At 42.5% G+C, this 14639-nt stretch overlaps 2 protein-coding genes across 2 annotated transcripts; one reads left to right on the top strand and one right to left on the bottom strand.

Annotated features, from left to right (window-relative positions):
- Nucleotides 1-51: 51 nt before the first annotated feature.
- On the top strand, nucleotides 52-2622 carry CCDC87 (coiled-coil domain containing 87). Its single transcript, XM_036259679.1, has one exon. The coding sequence runs from the start codon at nucleotides 52-54 to the stop codon at nucleotides 2620-2622; it is 2571 nt and encodes an 856-aa protein (XP_036115572.1).
- Nucleotides 2623-4376: 1754 nt separating this feature from the next.
- On the bottom strand, nucleotides 4377-14266 carry LOC118628749 (ubiquitin carboxyl-terminal hydrolase 1-like). Its single transcript, XM_036259678.1, is given in 5 exon segments — nucleotides 4377-4393; nucleotides 12866-13030; nucleotides 13033-13195; nucleotides 13197-13987; nucleotides 13990-14266. Coding segments are annotated over 5 exon segments (1413 nt in total).
- Between the last annotated feature and the right edge of the window lie 373 nt (nucleotides 14267-14639).

The following is a 14639-nucleotide window of genomic DNA, read 5'->3' as shown; positions in this document are numbered from 1 at the left end:
AGTGAGCACTCGGCCACCTCTAGCCCCACAACCGACGCCGCCAGTGCTGAAATGGAGCCCTTTAAACCAGAACTTGAGCTTCAGCGGTTTTACCACCAGTTGCTGCGTCCACTGTCGCTCTTCCCCAGCACGGTGACGCGCCCAGACTCTCAGAAGCGCCTCCCGCAGGAGGTCTCGATGCTACCGTCCCTACCCGTCTCGCGGCTGACCGTGGCGTCACTGTGCCGCCGGGTAGCCAAGTGGCTGGCCAGCTGCGAGCTGGCAGAGCGGATGCCTCCTGAGGGCCGACTCCGTTTCACAGAGGTCATTCTGGAGGAGCTAAAGTGCAGCTGGCAGGAGCCTCCCATTGAACCTAATCTGAGCCACTTCAACAACCAGAGGCTGCGGAAGCGGCTGCTGGTTTACGTACTGCTCAGCTGCGAGCAGCTCTTCTTACGCTACCTGCACCTGCTGAAGACCATGCCGACCTCCTCATACGTCTTAACTGAATCCGCCACGCTCACACGGTTGGCCGCCTGCCTCGCCAGGGACTGCACAGTCTTCCTCACCAGCCCCGAGGTCTACCGTGGCCTGCTCGCCGACTTCTACGCGCTGCTGAAAGTAGAGCAGGCCCAGGGCAGCATGTACAAGCTTCACCCCTTTGGAGCCCCTGGGGCTTTCAAGGCACCGCCTCACAGCGCCCGCCTCGCCCAAATGCCATCCTGCAACCTCAACCTGAACTATCTCATCCAACTCAGCCGCTCACCAGAGTTTCCCAGTGAGCCTAGTTCCGACCCAGTGAAGGAACTGAGGTCCATCCCCCAGCTGAAGAAGAGAAAGACTCTCCGCTGGCTGCCCACCACGCAAAAGAGAGAAAGCTTCACTTCTTCACAGACTGTGTCACCACCCAGGCACTCGGTGGCTCTTACCAGCGGGTCTCCCCCCACCTCCCATTTGCCTCTCTACTCCCAGCTCCAGAAGTGCCAGTCCATGCCCTCTCTGCGTGAAGGCTGGAAATTAGCAGATGAATTGGGCCTTCCTCTACTCCACCCTCGTCCGTTAACCCCACTGGTCCTGTTTGCAGAGAGCAAGCCAGAGTTGGTAGAGGACATGGTGGCTGAGGACCTGAAGCAGATAATGAAGAACATGAAACTGGAGTGGACTCGATACTCACCCATGGACTCGGGCGTGTCCCCGCTTCTTGGGGCCCTTACCCACCACCCAGCGACAGCACATCGCATAGAAGTGCTGCAGAGGATGTTGAATGAGGAAGAAGAAGTCTCTGGGCATTGGGGTCCCCAGTCCCTCAAATCTCCTTCACTTTATCTACAGCCAGTGACCGTTACTTTGAAGCTAAAAAATCAAGTTGTGGTCCAGGCAGCTGGTGTACGAGTTTCTGAGAGAAAGTTTTTTGATTCCTTCCACGTTGAGGGGACCAGAGCCCTATACAACCACCTGGCTGGTGAACTGGAACCCAAACTTATTGAGGAAATGGATATTGATTGCTTTGTTGGTAATAGCATCAGAGAGGTCTACAAGGAGTTGATGAGCCGTGTTTCTACTGACCACTTTTCTTTTGACCAGGGACCACCCCTGATTGAGCCTGCAGCCAGTAAAGATTTGTCAGTGTTCCTGTTCTCAGCATTTCTGCGTCAAGAAAAGCAGAATCATGTTATCAACCCCAAGCTGGCAGGTCTTTATTCCCAGAGAGCAAGCGCTTTTCAGTCCAACTCTGATAGAATTCCCTCCCTCTCATCATTCCAAGCAAGCAAATCCTGGAAGGGGTGGTCAAATAAGACCTCTGGGATGAAATGTTGGAAAGCCACCTTGTCTGTGCATGATTATTTCAAGTACCTCACCAACCAGGAGACAGATTTTCTGCATGTTATCTTCCAAATGTATGAAGAGGAGGTTCCTGTGGAGATTGTGGCCCCTGTCAGAGAGTCCCTAAAGATTCAGCACCCACCTCCATTGCTAGAAGATGAAGAGCCAGACTTTGTGCCAGGAGAGTGGGATTGGAACACAGTCCTGGGGCACAATATAGAAACTAAGACGACTAGCGTCCTGGGAGAACCCCACAAAATCCTGAGCCTGCAGAATCGTCTAGAACAGTTGTGGTCCATGCTTGAGGTTCCCAACAAGGACCGGCTGGACATGGCCATCAAGTACAGCTCCAATGCACGTCTGAGGCAGCTGCCTTCATTGGTGAGTGCCTGGGAGCGGACCCTGGAGCCCATTCAGCTGCGGGAGATATTGCTGGGGAAACTGGAGTGGTTTGAGCGACAGGCCTCTGACCCCAACCGTTTCTTCCAAAAGACTGGCATGGATCTGAGTCATTTACTGGAGGAGAATCAGATCCGAAACCATCTACATAGGAAGCTCGAGCTAATGGAGGCTCCTTTGGTTTCGCTACTGGAGGAGGTTGAGTTCATCTTTGGTGAGCCAGTGACATTCAAAGGGCGGCGATACCTAGACAAGATGAAGCATGACAAGGTGGAGATGCTCTATTGGCTGCAGCAGCAGCGGCGGGTACACCACCTGGTCCAGGCCCAGAAGGCTTCCCACCCATCAGTCATGTTCAGGAGTCTCAGCGGGCACTCTTTAATAGCCCCTGAAAATACTCCTAGGCCAAGTGCCCTCTAATCCCTCCCTGAGCCCCAATATCCAGCATCTCATCCAGATCTTTTGACTGCTTTGGAAGAAGAAATATCTGGGAGTGCAGGGTTCAGGAACACTGGGCTTCCAATTACCAAGGGACTGAAATTAACACTTTATTTTGACAGTGAAATTCTCATAAAAGAATCCCCAGTATTCCCATTTATGTCAAGGCTAAACACAGTACAACCAAAATCTCATGTATCAAAAGAATTGAGACCATATGTACCTTGGAGTTCTTTGTTATGGAAAATATCAGACAGAGGCACATCTTCACCTTTGGAATACATGAGCATTTCTAACATGCTACATTAAATTGGCAGATAGAGCCCCAAATCAAAGGCTCTGTGGCATAATGGTTAAGAGCTAGGGCTCTGGCCCTGGCCAGTCTGGCTTAGAGGTAGAGCATCAGCCCACAGACCAATGAGTCACGGGGTCAATTCCGGTAAAGGTCACGTACCTTGATTGTGGTTCGTCCCTGGCCCTGGTCGGGGTTGTGCGGGAGGCAACCAGTCCATGTGTCCCTCTCACTTTGATGTTTCTCTCTCTCTCCCTTTCTCTCCCCCTCTCTCTCCCTCCTGCTCTATCTGAAGATAAAGAGAAAAATATCCTTGGGTAAGGATTAAAAAAAAAAGAGCTAGGGCTCTGGAGTTATTAGTAGATGTGGGTTTAAACCCTAGCTGTGTAACCTTGTGCAAATTACTTAACTACTCTGCACCTGGATCATCATATATCAGGTGAGGGGTTAAGTCCAAATTGTCACTTCTTCCAGTTCTAGCATAAAATTTTTTATTAAAATTTTACCAGTTAATATAAGCATATGGTACAAAGTACACAACAGTATGTACTAAAAAGTAAGTCTCCTTTCCATCCTTACTTCTAGTGCCTCAGTTCCCCTCCCTGGGGGTTACAACTATTACCAGTTTCTTGTGTATCTTTCCATTCCCTTATTAAGCAAATACTTACTAAGTACCTACTAGATATTTTATGTTTGGTTTATATCACTGAACAAAACAAGGATCCCTACCCTTTTTAAAAAATATGTTTTTATTGATTTTTTAGAGAGGAAGGGAGAGAGAGAGAGATAGAAACATCAGTGTGAGAGTAAAACGTTGATCGGCTGCTGCTGTCTCTCCGCCTGCCGGGATTGGTGCAACGCAATGAAACTACAAGCCACACGCTGCTTGGAATGAGGGGGGGAGCTTAACAAGGAAGCAAATGCTCTTGATCTTTGGACGCAGTCCCATTTATTAGCTGATTAGTACCCCCAGGTTACAAGCGGATTTATGTAAATTATGTCCTTGAGATGACGTTTCTGCAAACCGTACACCCTAGCTTTGTCTCTTGCTTTTTCAGGGAAAAGCCTTTGAAGCCAAAAGATAACAAACCCTTATTCACATGCAAATGAAACCCTCAAAGCACCTGGGCAAGCAAGGTTTTCGAGAATGCATTAACACAAAGCTAAGAGTGCATTAACACAAGGTTACAAAAGGTCCATCTTCCAACCTCCCAACCTCACAGGTTGCCTCCTGCATGCCCCCTACTGGGGATCAGGCCCACAACCCAGGCATGTCCCCTGACAGGTAATTGAACCAGGACCTCTCAGTCCATGGGACAGCACTCAAACCACTGAGCCACACCAGCCAGGCAGAACCCTACCCTTTGTAGAGTTTACATTCTACTGGAGGGAAATAGTCAATAAACCATAAGCATAGCACCTAAGCACATTGAATAATAAAATGTTAGCAGGTGATAAGTACTGTGAAAGAAAAAAGTAGCGTAAAAGGGAATAAAGGATGAGGGATATAGTTTTAATTAGGGTAATCAGTATAGGTCTCAATGAAAAGGGAAGATTTGAGCAAAATACTGAAGGAGGGGAGAAGTGAGCCCCATGAACATATAAGACAACAACTTACCTGACAGCCATTGCAAAGCTCTAAGGTGGATACCTGAAGTGTCTCAGAAAAGCAAAGTGGCCAGTGTAAATGGAGCAGAGTTAGGGGAGAGATGAGTCAGATGGGTCATGACAAGTTGCCAAGGGACAAGTGAGATCATGTAAGACCTCATAGGTCATTGTATGAACTAGTTCAGAGAGAGCCTATGCACATACAAGCATATGTATATATATTATCTATGCTTATGTTTATAACCACACCAGTGATAACATGCTGTACCCCTGTTTTTCTGTTTGTTTTTTGTTTTTAATACTCACCTGAGGATATTTTTCCATTTATCTTCAGATAGAGTGGGAGGGAGAAGAGAGAGAGAAACACTGATGTAAGGGAGACACATTGATTGGTTGCCTCCCGCACGACCTCGACCAGGGCTGGAGACTAACAACAACTGAGGTACATGCCCTTGGCCAGAATCAAACCTGTGACTCTTTGGTCTGTGGGCCGATGCTCTAACCACTGAGTAAAATCAGCCAGGGCTGTTCCCCTGGTTTTAAAAATGTCGTTGTTTTTTTTATCCTCACCCAAGAACATTTTTCGATATTTTGTTCAGATAGAGTGGGAGGGAGAAAGAGAGAAACATCGACGTGAAAGGGACACATCAAGTGGTTGCCACCAGCATGACCCAACCAGGGCCAGGGACAAACCGCAACCGGGGTACACGCGCTTAGCAGGAACTGAACTCGGGTCTCTCTGGACCACAGGCCAACGCTCTAACCGCTGAGCAAAACTGGCCAGGGCTTAAAAAGTTTTTAATTGATTTTTTAGAGAGAGAGATAGGAACATCGATGTGAGAGAGAAACATCAATCAGCTGCCTCCTGCATGTCCCCCACTGGAAATTGAGCCCAAAACCTGGGCATGCCCTGACCAGAAATTGTACCGGGACTTCTCAGTCCATGGAACCATGCTCAATCCACTGAGCTACACCGGCTGGGCAAAAAAAAATTTATCGATTGATTTTTTAAAAATTATTTTTAGAGAAAGAAGTGGGAGAGAGAAAAACATTGATTTGTTCTTCCACTTACTTATACATTTATTGGTTGATTCTTGTATGTGCCCTGTCGGGATCAAATCCACAACCTTGGCATATTGGGTGAACACTCTAACCAATTGAGCACTCAGCCAGGGCTGTACCTCTGTTTAACTCCTTTCTTTCTTCACATACTATACCTCAAGTTTATTCCATATCAGTACACATAGAGCTGCCTTATTCTTTTTGATAACTATATAGTATTCCACTATGTAGTATTCCACTATGTGTATTTTTATTTTACTTTTTTTTTTTTTTATCCTCACCCAAGGACATTTTTCCATTTTTTGTTCAGGTAGAGTGGGAGGGAGAGAGAGGAACAGAGAGAGAGAGAAACATGGATGTGAAAGGAACACATCGTGTGGCTGCCACCCGCACAACTGACCAGGGCCGGGGACAAACTGCAACCGAGGTACGCGCCCTTAGCGGGAACGGAACCTGGGTCTCTCAGGACCGCAGGCCGACGCTCTAACCGCTGAGCCAAACCGGCCAGGGCTTACTTATTTATTATTGGACATTTACAAACAACAAAAAAATAATGCCTTAAAAACATTATTATTTATCTATTTAGGACTGCAACTATTTCTGTAGTTTAAATTCCTGGAAGTAGAATTATGTCTAAGCATAAGCACTTATAATTTTGATAGATTTTACTGATTACCCTCCACAATTTGCATTATCATCAATACTATATGGCTATACTTCTTTCCTTACTCTCAGCAATAGACTGTCAACAACTTTTTAAAACTTTACCATCTAATAGGTGGAAAATGGTATTTTATTTGAGTTGTGTTCTCATTTCTTTTATGAGTGAAGTTGCATCTTTCATATATTTAAAAGCTATTTTTATTTCCTTTTCTATAAAATACCTATGTCTTTTGCCCAATTTTCAATAGATTTTTGACTAGTTTATTGAATTTTCAGCACTCTTTATATATTCAGGAAATTTAGCTAACATATTAGTAGTTACCTTATGCAGAAGCTTTCCCTGCATGATTTCTTAGACTCCTCATAGCCACCTGTGAAGTATGTATTTTAGTTACCATTTTACAGCTGATGAAATGAAGGCTCAGCTAGGTAAAGTAACTTACCCAGGGTCATAAAAGTGATAAATTGGAGAGTCAAGACCCAAGCCCACATCTGTCTGACCCAGAAGCCTACATGTGTCTTCTTGGTAACATAGGGTGGTAAGAGCTCATAGACACAGCCTGCCTCACCTGCCGGCCTAGATAATGTGAGCGCCTCAGGTCTCCTCCACTCACCATTTGCTGGCACATGGACTTCCATTTTGTTTTGTTTTTCCAATGAAACAGCATTTCTCAAACTTTTCCACCCAAGTTCCCCTTTGAATGGAGGAACATAAGCAAGCATCTTGGTCAGGTATGAGAAATTGAGGGGCGGAGGGAGTAGAGGGAAGCAGTGCTACCTGAAAGGCATGAAAGAAACTTCTTTACAGCCTTTTATTTTTGAAATGTATGCAAAAATTGCAATCTACTCCATAATATTTTCATATTTGTTTTAACATAAAAATGATGCTTGAGCCCTGGCCGGTGTGGCCTAGTGGTTAGAACGTCAGCCCTAAAACCGATGGGTTGTGGGTTCAGTTTCTGGTCAAGAGTACACACCTGGATTGCAGGCCCCAGTCTGGGTGCTTGCGGGAGGCAACCAAGCAACCTATGTGTCTTTCACATCAATATTTCTCCCTCTCTTTCTCTCTCTTCCCCTTCCTGCCTTTCACTGTCTCTAAAAATCAATGAAAAACACATTCTCGGGTGAGGATTAACAACAACAAAAAAAAGATGCTTGAAATTTTTTATCTTTGAATTAAACTACCCTTGGGAAAATATGCCATATTTAGCATTTATACCTTGGCTTCTCTCCTGGCACACTGCTGCATTCTCTGGTTACACATAACCCAAGTGAGAAATGCTATGGCAGGGGTCGGCATATTTTTTCTGTGGAGGATCAGATAGTAAAATATTTGGGGGCTTTGTGAGCGACATAGTCTCTGTCACAAGGCTCAATTTTGCTTTTGTCATGTGAAAACAATTATAGATAATATATAAGTAAGTGGACAGGGCTGTGTTCCAATAAAACTTTATCTCCCAAATAAGCAGTTGGCCAGATCTGGCCCTCAGGTTGAAATTTGCTAAACAAAGTGCAACAGCATCAGCCCCTTTAAAAAGCAAATACTTGCCCAGCCAGTGTGGCTCAGTGGTTGAGTGTTGACCCATGCACCAAGAGGTCGCTGGTTGGATTCCCGGTCAGGGCACACGCCCAGGTTGTGGGCCAAATCCCCACTTGGGGGCATGCAGGAGGTGGCCAATTGATGTTCTCTCTCATCGATGTTTCTATCTCTCTCTCCCTCTCCCTTCCTCTCTCTCTCAAATCAATAAAGGTAAATAAATAAACGAATAAAATATTAAAAAGCAAACACTCATGCCCTGACCAGTGTTGCTCAGTGGTTAGAGCATCGGCCTGCAGACCAATGAGTCTTGGCTTCCATTCCAGTCAAGGCCACATACCTCAGTTGTGGTTCGTTCCTGGCCCTGGTCGGGGTCATGCGGGAGGCAACCAGTTGATGTGTCTCTCTCACATCAATGTTTCTTTCTCACTCCCTCTCTCTCTCTTTTCCTCCCTCCCTCCCTCCCACTCTATATAAAGAAAAATGAACAAATATCCTCGGGTGAGGATTAAAAATAAAGAAATAAAAGCAAACACTCAGGAAGAGTAAGACAGGAAGCTTGGTGCAGCGTGTTGCAAAGTGAGCTAATTTGGGGACCAGTTTTTCCAAAGGTCCACACCTAAACTCACAGATGTCTGTGCAGTCCCTTACTGCTGACCTTATTTATGGTTTTGGTGATAGATTAAAATTCAAAACTTGTGCTTCTGTCAAGAAAGTGAAAGACAGCCCTGGCCAGTTTGGCTCAGCGGTTTGAGCGGCGGCCTGCGGAACAGAGAGTCCTGGGTTTGTTCCTGCTAGGGCACGTACAAAAAAAAAAAAAGAAGAAGAAAGTGAAGGACAACCCACAGGGTGGAAGAAAATTATTGTAAATCATCTTTCTGATAAAGAGATTATATCTAGAACATATTTTAAAAAAAAAAACTCTTACAACTCAGTAATAAAAAGACAACCCAATTTTTATTTATTTATTTATTTTCCTTTAATCCTCACCTGAGGACATTTTTCCTTTTTTTGTTCAGATAGAGTGGGAGGGAGAGAGAGAGAGAGAGAGAAACATCGACGTGAAAGGGACACATCGAGTGGTTGCTACCCGCACGACCCAACCAGGGCTGGGGACAAACTTCAACCGAGGTACATGCCCTTGGCGGGAACCGAACACGGATCTCTCTGGACTGCAGGCCGACGCTCTAACCGCTGAGCCAAACCGGCCAGGGCAACAACCCAATTTTGAAACAGGCAAAAAATTTAAATAGAAATTTATCCAAAGAAGATACAAATAGCCAATAAGTACATTAAAAGATGCTAATTATCTTTTGAAACAGGCAAAAAATTTAAATAGAAATTTATCCAAAGAAGATACAAATAGCCAATAAGTACATTAAAAGATGCTAATTATCATTTGTTCATTGGAGAAATGCCAATCAAAACCACAGTAAGGTACCACTTCACACACACTAGGATAGTAATAATAATAATAGTAGAGTAATAAGGAGAAGGAGGAGGAGGAGTAAGAGAATGAAAAGGAGAAGAAAACAGGCAATAGCAAGTGTTGGCAAAGAAGTGGAGAAATTGGAACCCTCATACAGTACAGTCACTTTGGAAAACAGTCTGGAAGTTCCTCAAAGAGTTAAACACAGAGTTACCACATGACCCAGCAATTCCAACTTTTAAAGATAGACCCAAGAGAAATAAAAACATATGTCCACACAAAAACTTGTACTTGAATGTTTATAGCAGCATTATTCATAACAGCCAAAAATGGAAATAATCCAAATGTCCATCAAATGGTGGATACATGAAATGTGATATCTCCATATAATGGAATATTATTCAGCAATAGAAGGGAGCAAAGCACTGATACAAGCTACAATATGAAGGAGCCTGGAAAAAGAATGCCTGGTGAAAGAAGCCAGCCCTGGCCAGTGTGGCTTCGTGGGAGCATCGTCCAGTACACCAAAAAATGTCAATTTCCATTCCTGGTCAGGGCACATACCCAGATTGTGAGTTTGATCTCTGGTTGGGCGCATGCAGGAGGCAACTAATCAATGTCTCTCTCCCTCCCTCCCTCCAAGATCAATTAAAAAAGAAGAAGAAGAAGCCGCACCACATATTGTATGATTCTATTTATATGAAATATCCAGAATAGGCAAATCCACAGAGATAAAAAATTCACAGAGATTAGTGGTTTCTGAGGCAGGATAGTAAGAATCTAGGAAGATTCCTTGACAAGTCAAATAAGGGAATCTGAGACAATATAATTAAGTAAAACCAATCTGAGCAATTTACAGCCAACTAGTGAATCACAAGATTTTATCTTTCCTAACTAATGACACTAAGGAGTAAATGGTTTACATATTCCAAACCATCCAGGACAGAATGGCCCCAGTCCCTGTCCCTCTTCAATGCTGCTCTTTTTTTTTTTTTTCATTTCTCTTCAGATAAAGCGGGAGGGAGAGAGGGAGGAAGAGAGAGACAGAAACATCGATGTGAGAGAGACACATCATCAACTGGTTGCCACCTACACAACCCCAACTGGGGCCAGGGACAAACTGCAACCAAGGTACATGCCCTTAGTGGAAACCAAACCCTGGTCTCTCTGGTCCGCGGGCGGGCCGATGCTCTAACTGCTGAGCCAAACCAGCCAGGGCTTCAGCTCTGTTCTTGATGAGGTTCTTTAAAAATGGTGTAAGTTGGTGGTCTAGTTTTATTTTTTTGCATGTACTTGTCTAATTTTCCCAATACCATTTATTGAAGAGACTGTCTTTTCTCCATTGCATGCTCTTGCCTCCTTTGTCAAATATTAATCGTGCATAATGCCTTGGATCGATTTCTGGGTTCTCTGTTCTGTTTCACTGATCTATATGCCTGGTTTTGTGCCAGTACCAGTCTGTTTAGTTTTTTTTGGTGCCCCTAGCGGGAACCGAACCCAGGACTCTCTGGTCCGCAGGCCGATGCTCCAACCGCTGAGCCAAACCGGCCAGGGCTAGTATTTTAGGTTTGTTTGTTTTTTTTTTTTTTCCTGTCTGTTTTGATTACAATGACTTTGTAGTATAACTTGACATCTGGTATTGTGATCCCTCCAACTCTGTTCTTCTTTTTTGAGATTGCTGTGGTTATTTGGGGTCATTTTGGTTTCATATTAACTTTTGAAGTATTTGTTCTAAATCTGTGAAATATGCCATTGGTACTTTGAATTGCTTTGAATCTACAGATTGCTTTGGGTAGTATGGACATTTTAATGATGTTGATTCTTTCAATCCATGAACATGGTATATGCTTCCACTTTTTATTTTTTTATTTTTATTTTTGGTACGGGCCCCTAGCAGGGGCCAAACCCAAGACTCTGGTCTGCAGGCCAGTGCTTCAACTGCTGAGCCAAACCGGCCAGGGCATGCTTCCACTTTTTAATACCTTCCTCTATTTTTTTTTTTTTCAATGTTCTGTAGTATTCTGAGAACAGGTCTTTTACCCCCTTGGTTAAATTTATTACTAGGTATCTTAATATTTTGCTGCAGTGGTAAATGGGATTTTTTTTGTTTCCCTTTCTGCATGTTTATTATTGGTGTATAAGAATACCATTTATTTTTGGATGTTAATTTTGTATCCTGCTACTTTGCTGAATTCATTTATTAAATCTATTATTTTTTGAGAGAGTCTTTAGAGTTTTCTATGTACAATATCATGTCATATGCAAATATTTTCACTTCTTCCTTTCCAATTTGGATGCCTTTTATTTTTTCTTCTTGTCTGATCACTGTGGCTTAGACTTCCAGTACTATGTTGAATAAGAGTTGCGAAAGTGGACATCCCTATGTTGTTCTCATTCTTACGGGAAATGCTTTTAGTTTTTGCACATTGAGTATGATGTTGGCTGTAGGTTTTTCATATCTGGCCTTTATTATGTTGAGATATGATCTCTCTATTCCCAGTTTGCTGAGCGTTTTTATCAGAAATGGGTTCTGGATTTTGTCAAATGCTTTTTTAGCATATATTGATATGATCATATAATTTTTTTTTAAAAGCATTTTAAATTTTATTGACCTTCTGATTTTTACAAATCTTTTTTTTTAATTTTTTTAATTTTTTTATTTTTATTTTTATTTTTTTATCCTCACCCGAGGATATTTTTCCATTTTTTGTACAGATAGAGTGGGAGGGAGAGAGAGGAAGGAGAAAGAGAGAGGAACATCGACGTGAAGGGACACATCGAGTGGCTGCCACTCGCACGACCAACCAGGGCCGGGGACGAACTGCAACCAAAGTACGTGCCCTTAGCAGGAACCGAACCCGGATCTCTCCGGACCGCAGGCCGACGCTCTAACCGCTGAGCCAAACCGGCCAGGGCTGACCTTCTGATTTTTAAAAAAAGTTAAACTTAAGGTCACATCTCTAAGTTTGATGTGCTATATACAGATTGTGCAGAATATGACTATGAAGAGATACAAATTAGTCCATGCCCCCCAAAATTTACTAGAGAATCATTTTCATTAATACATATAAAATTATTATGAAGATAGGACTGTCCAGGTTTTCTGAGACACTTTCAAAGCGACGCAAGGCACAAAATATACACCATTGTGAATACACACATATTCTAGACTTTGTGCCTCTAACACAGCCAATGAAAGTTTGGCTTCATGACTTATAAAACTATATATACTGAAATGATATTCTGCTTCTTAGCTGAAAAAAACCACAGGACCTATAAACATCATGTAGATAATTACTCCAAAATATGGAGTTACAAATACAAGCACTTTATTTTAAAAAGCAAACACAAAAGGTATAAATTCAAAAGTGTTTAAATGTTTCCATTTTGGATAATTGAATTAAGAACCTATACAAGTTTGTTCCCAGAAGCTAATACATCACTAGTCTTTACTAAGGAAAATGAATTCTAAAAATTAACATGGTTTTCAGTAATTCAAATTTCGCTATATAAAAACCTAGAGACCAATAATATCGAATGGCTTCAAAAGATAAACTAGGCTTTTTTATGTAATCAACTTTACCGATGTTTGTCTGGGTCTGTTTATATATACACACAAGTAAAATGTACTCACTCTGCAGTTTCTTATAAAATAGCAAATAAGAAGGAAATGTAGGAGATGTAGAAGGGGAAAGAGAATTCAAAAATTTCTTCTCTTCAGTACCTTTTACTTCAGAATCATCAGAAAGCAACCACTTCCCCTCATACTCCTTTAAGTTTTGCACTACAAACAAAATTTCTCAAATCTACTAATGTTAATGCCTGTTTGGTCACTGGATTCCTTGTTTCTATCAGATTCGAGGGTCCCATTAGTAATGTTAGTCTCAGAATTTCTATTTTTAGCGAATGCTGCACTGGCACCTTTATCAGGATTAGGTACTTTGTTGTATAGCTCATAATCTATCTGCTTTGCTCTTTTGTCCTCCAAGAAGTCCAGCAGCTTCTACATTTTTCTTGTTGTTGTTGTTCAAAACTTTACTTAGTTGTGTGTTTCCACTGACTCTAATCGACACTTCTTCATCGTCATAATTTTCAACCACATCCCTTGCTTCTTCCTCATTCAATGGTTCTGGCTTACCCATTTCACACATTTGATCAAGCACAAAATTTCCCTTATCTAGTTCTAAACTGTTAAGGTCTGTGACTTTAACAGAAGCAGTGTAGTGCCCATTACTAACTCTAATGCCACAATGTATCACAACTGCAAATAATCGATAGCTGTCATTGGTTGGCCTTGTACTCCATTCTTCTAGTGACAATTTAAGAGGTGTCAGTAAAGGAGTGTTGATCTTGGAAAGTCCACCACCATAACAATCAAACTCAGACATTTTGTCAAAAAAAAAAAGACTTTGTTCAGCTTCAGTATAATGATGGCAATTTTCACAGAAATATTTATCTTCTCCTACTGTCCTCTCCACTGAAGCAAACTGTGAAATTGCCCATCTCAGGGTCTTCATTTCTGTTTTTGGCTCTGGAGAAATTTCAGAACTCTCCCCTACTTTGGAAAGTTCATCTTCTTGTACTGGCACACTGATGCCTTGAAAATCTTCTCTTCTTTCTGTGAATCTTGCACAAGTTCTTAATATCAGCTGACCTTGAAATAATTTCTCTACAAGCTCAAAACCAATTTGCTCTGTGCCTTTGTTTATGGGCTTAACCCCATCACCATTAATTGGATCAACATTATTTCCTGGGATTCAAGTCCACAACCATTAATTATGCTATCATTTTCACACTCTTCAAGACTATTTTCATTTTCTTTAGATTGTCCTTTGGATCCTTGGTTTGTTATTTTCCCCAGACTACAAAATTTAGAAAGAATGCTGGGTTGCTGAGTTGTAAACTTTAACCAGTTTATTTTAACTTTTGATTTCTTCTGTGGGGGTCTTATACTTTCATTTTCAGAAATGTACTTGGCAACTATTTTAAGAGGAATCTCTAATGTATCACTAATCATATATTTTTTATCTTTCATTTTGTTTATGTGTTTTATCACATTTATTGATTTGTGAATATTGTACCAGTCTTGCATCCTTGGGATAAATCCCACTTGGTCTTGGTGAATAATTTTTTTTTTTTTTATCCTCACTTGAGGACATTTTTTCATTTTTTATTCAGATAGAGCGGGAGGGAGAGAGAGGAAGAGAGAGAGAGGGAAACATCGACGTGAAAGGGACACATATCGAGTGGCCGCCACCCACAAGACCCAACCAGGGCCTGGGACAAACTGCAGCCAAGGTACAAGCCCTTAGTGGGAACCGAACCCGGGTCTCTCTGGACCACAGGCTGACGCTCTAACCGCTGAGCCAAACTGGCCAGGGCAATAATTTTTTTTAAATACATTTCTG

The sequence above is a fragment of the Molossus molossus genome, unplaced genomic scaffold (assembly GCF_014108415.1).
Source record: "Molossus molossus isolate mMolMol1 unplaced genomic scaffold, mMolMol1.p scaffold_m16_p_13, whole genome shotgun sequence".
NCBI classification, from domain to species: Eukaryota; Metazoa; Chordata; class Mammalia; order Chiroptera; family Molossidae; genus Molossus; species Molossus molossus.
This window is presented reverse-complemented; position numbering and strand designations above follow the sequence as displayed.

What these genes read in the sequence shown, in the direction of transcription:
- CCDC87 (XM_036259679.1), top strand. Translation starts at nt 52, where the DNA reads ATGGAGCCCTTTAAACCAGAACTTGAGCTTCAGCGGTTTTACCACCAG.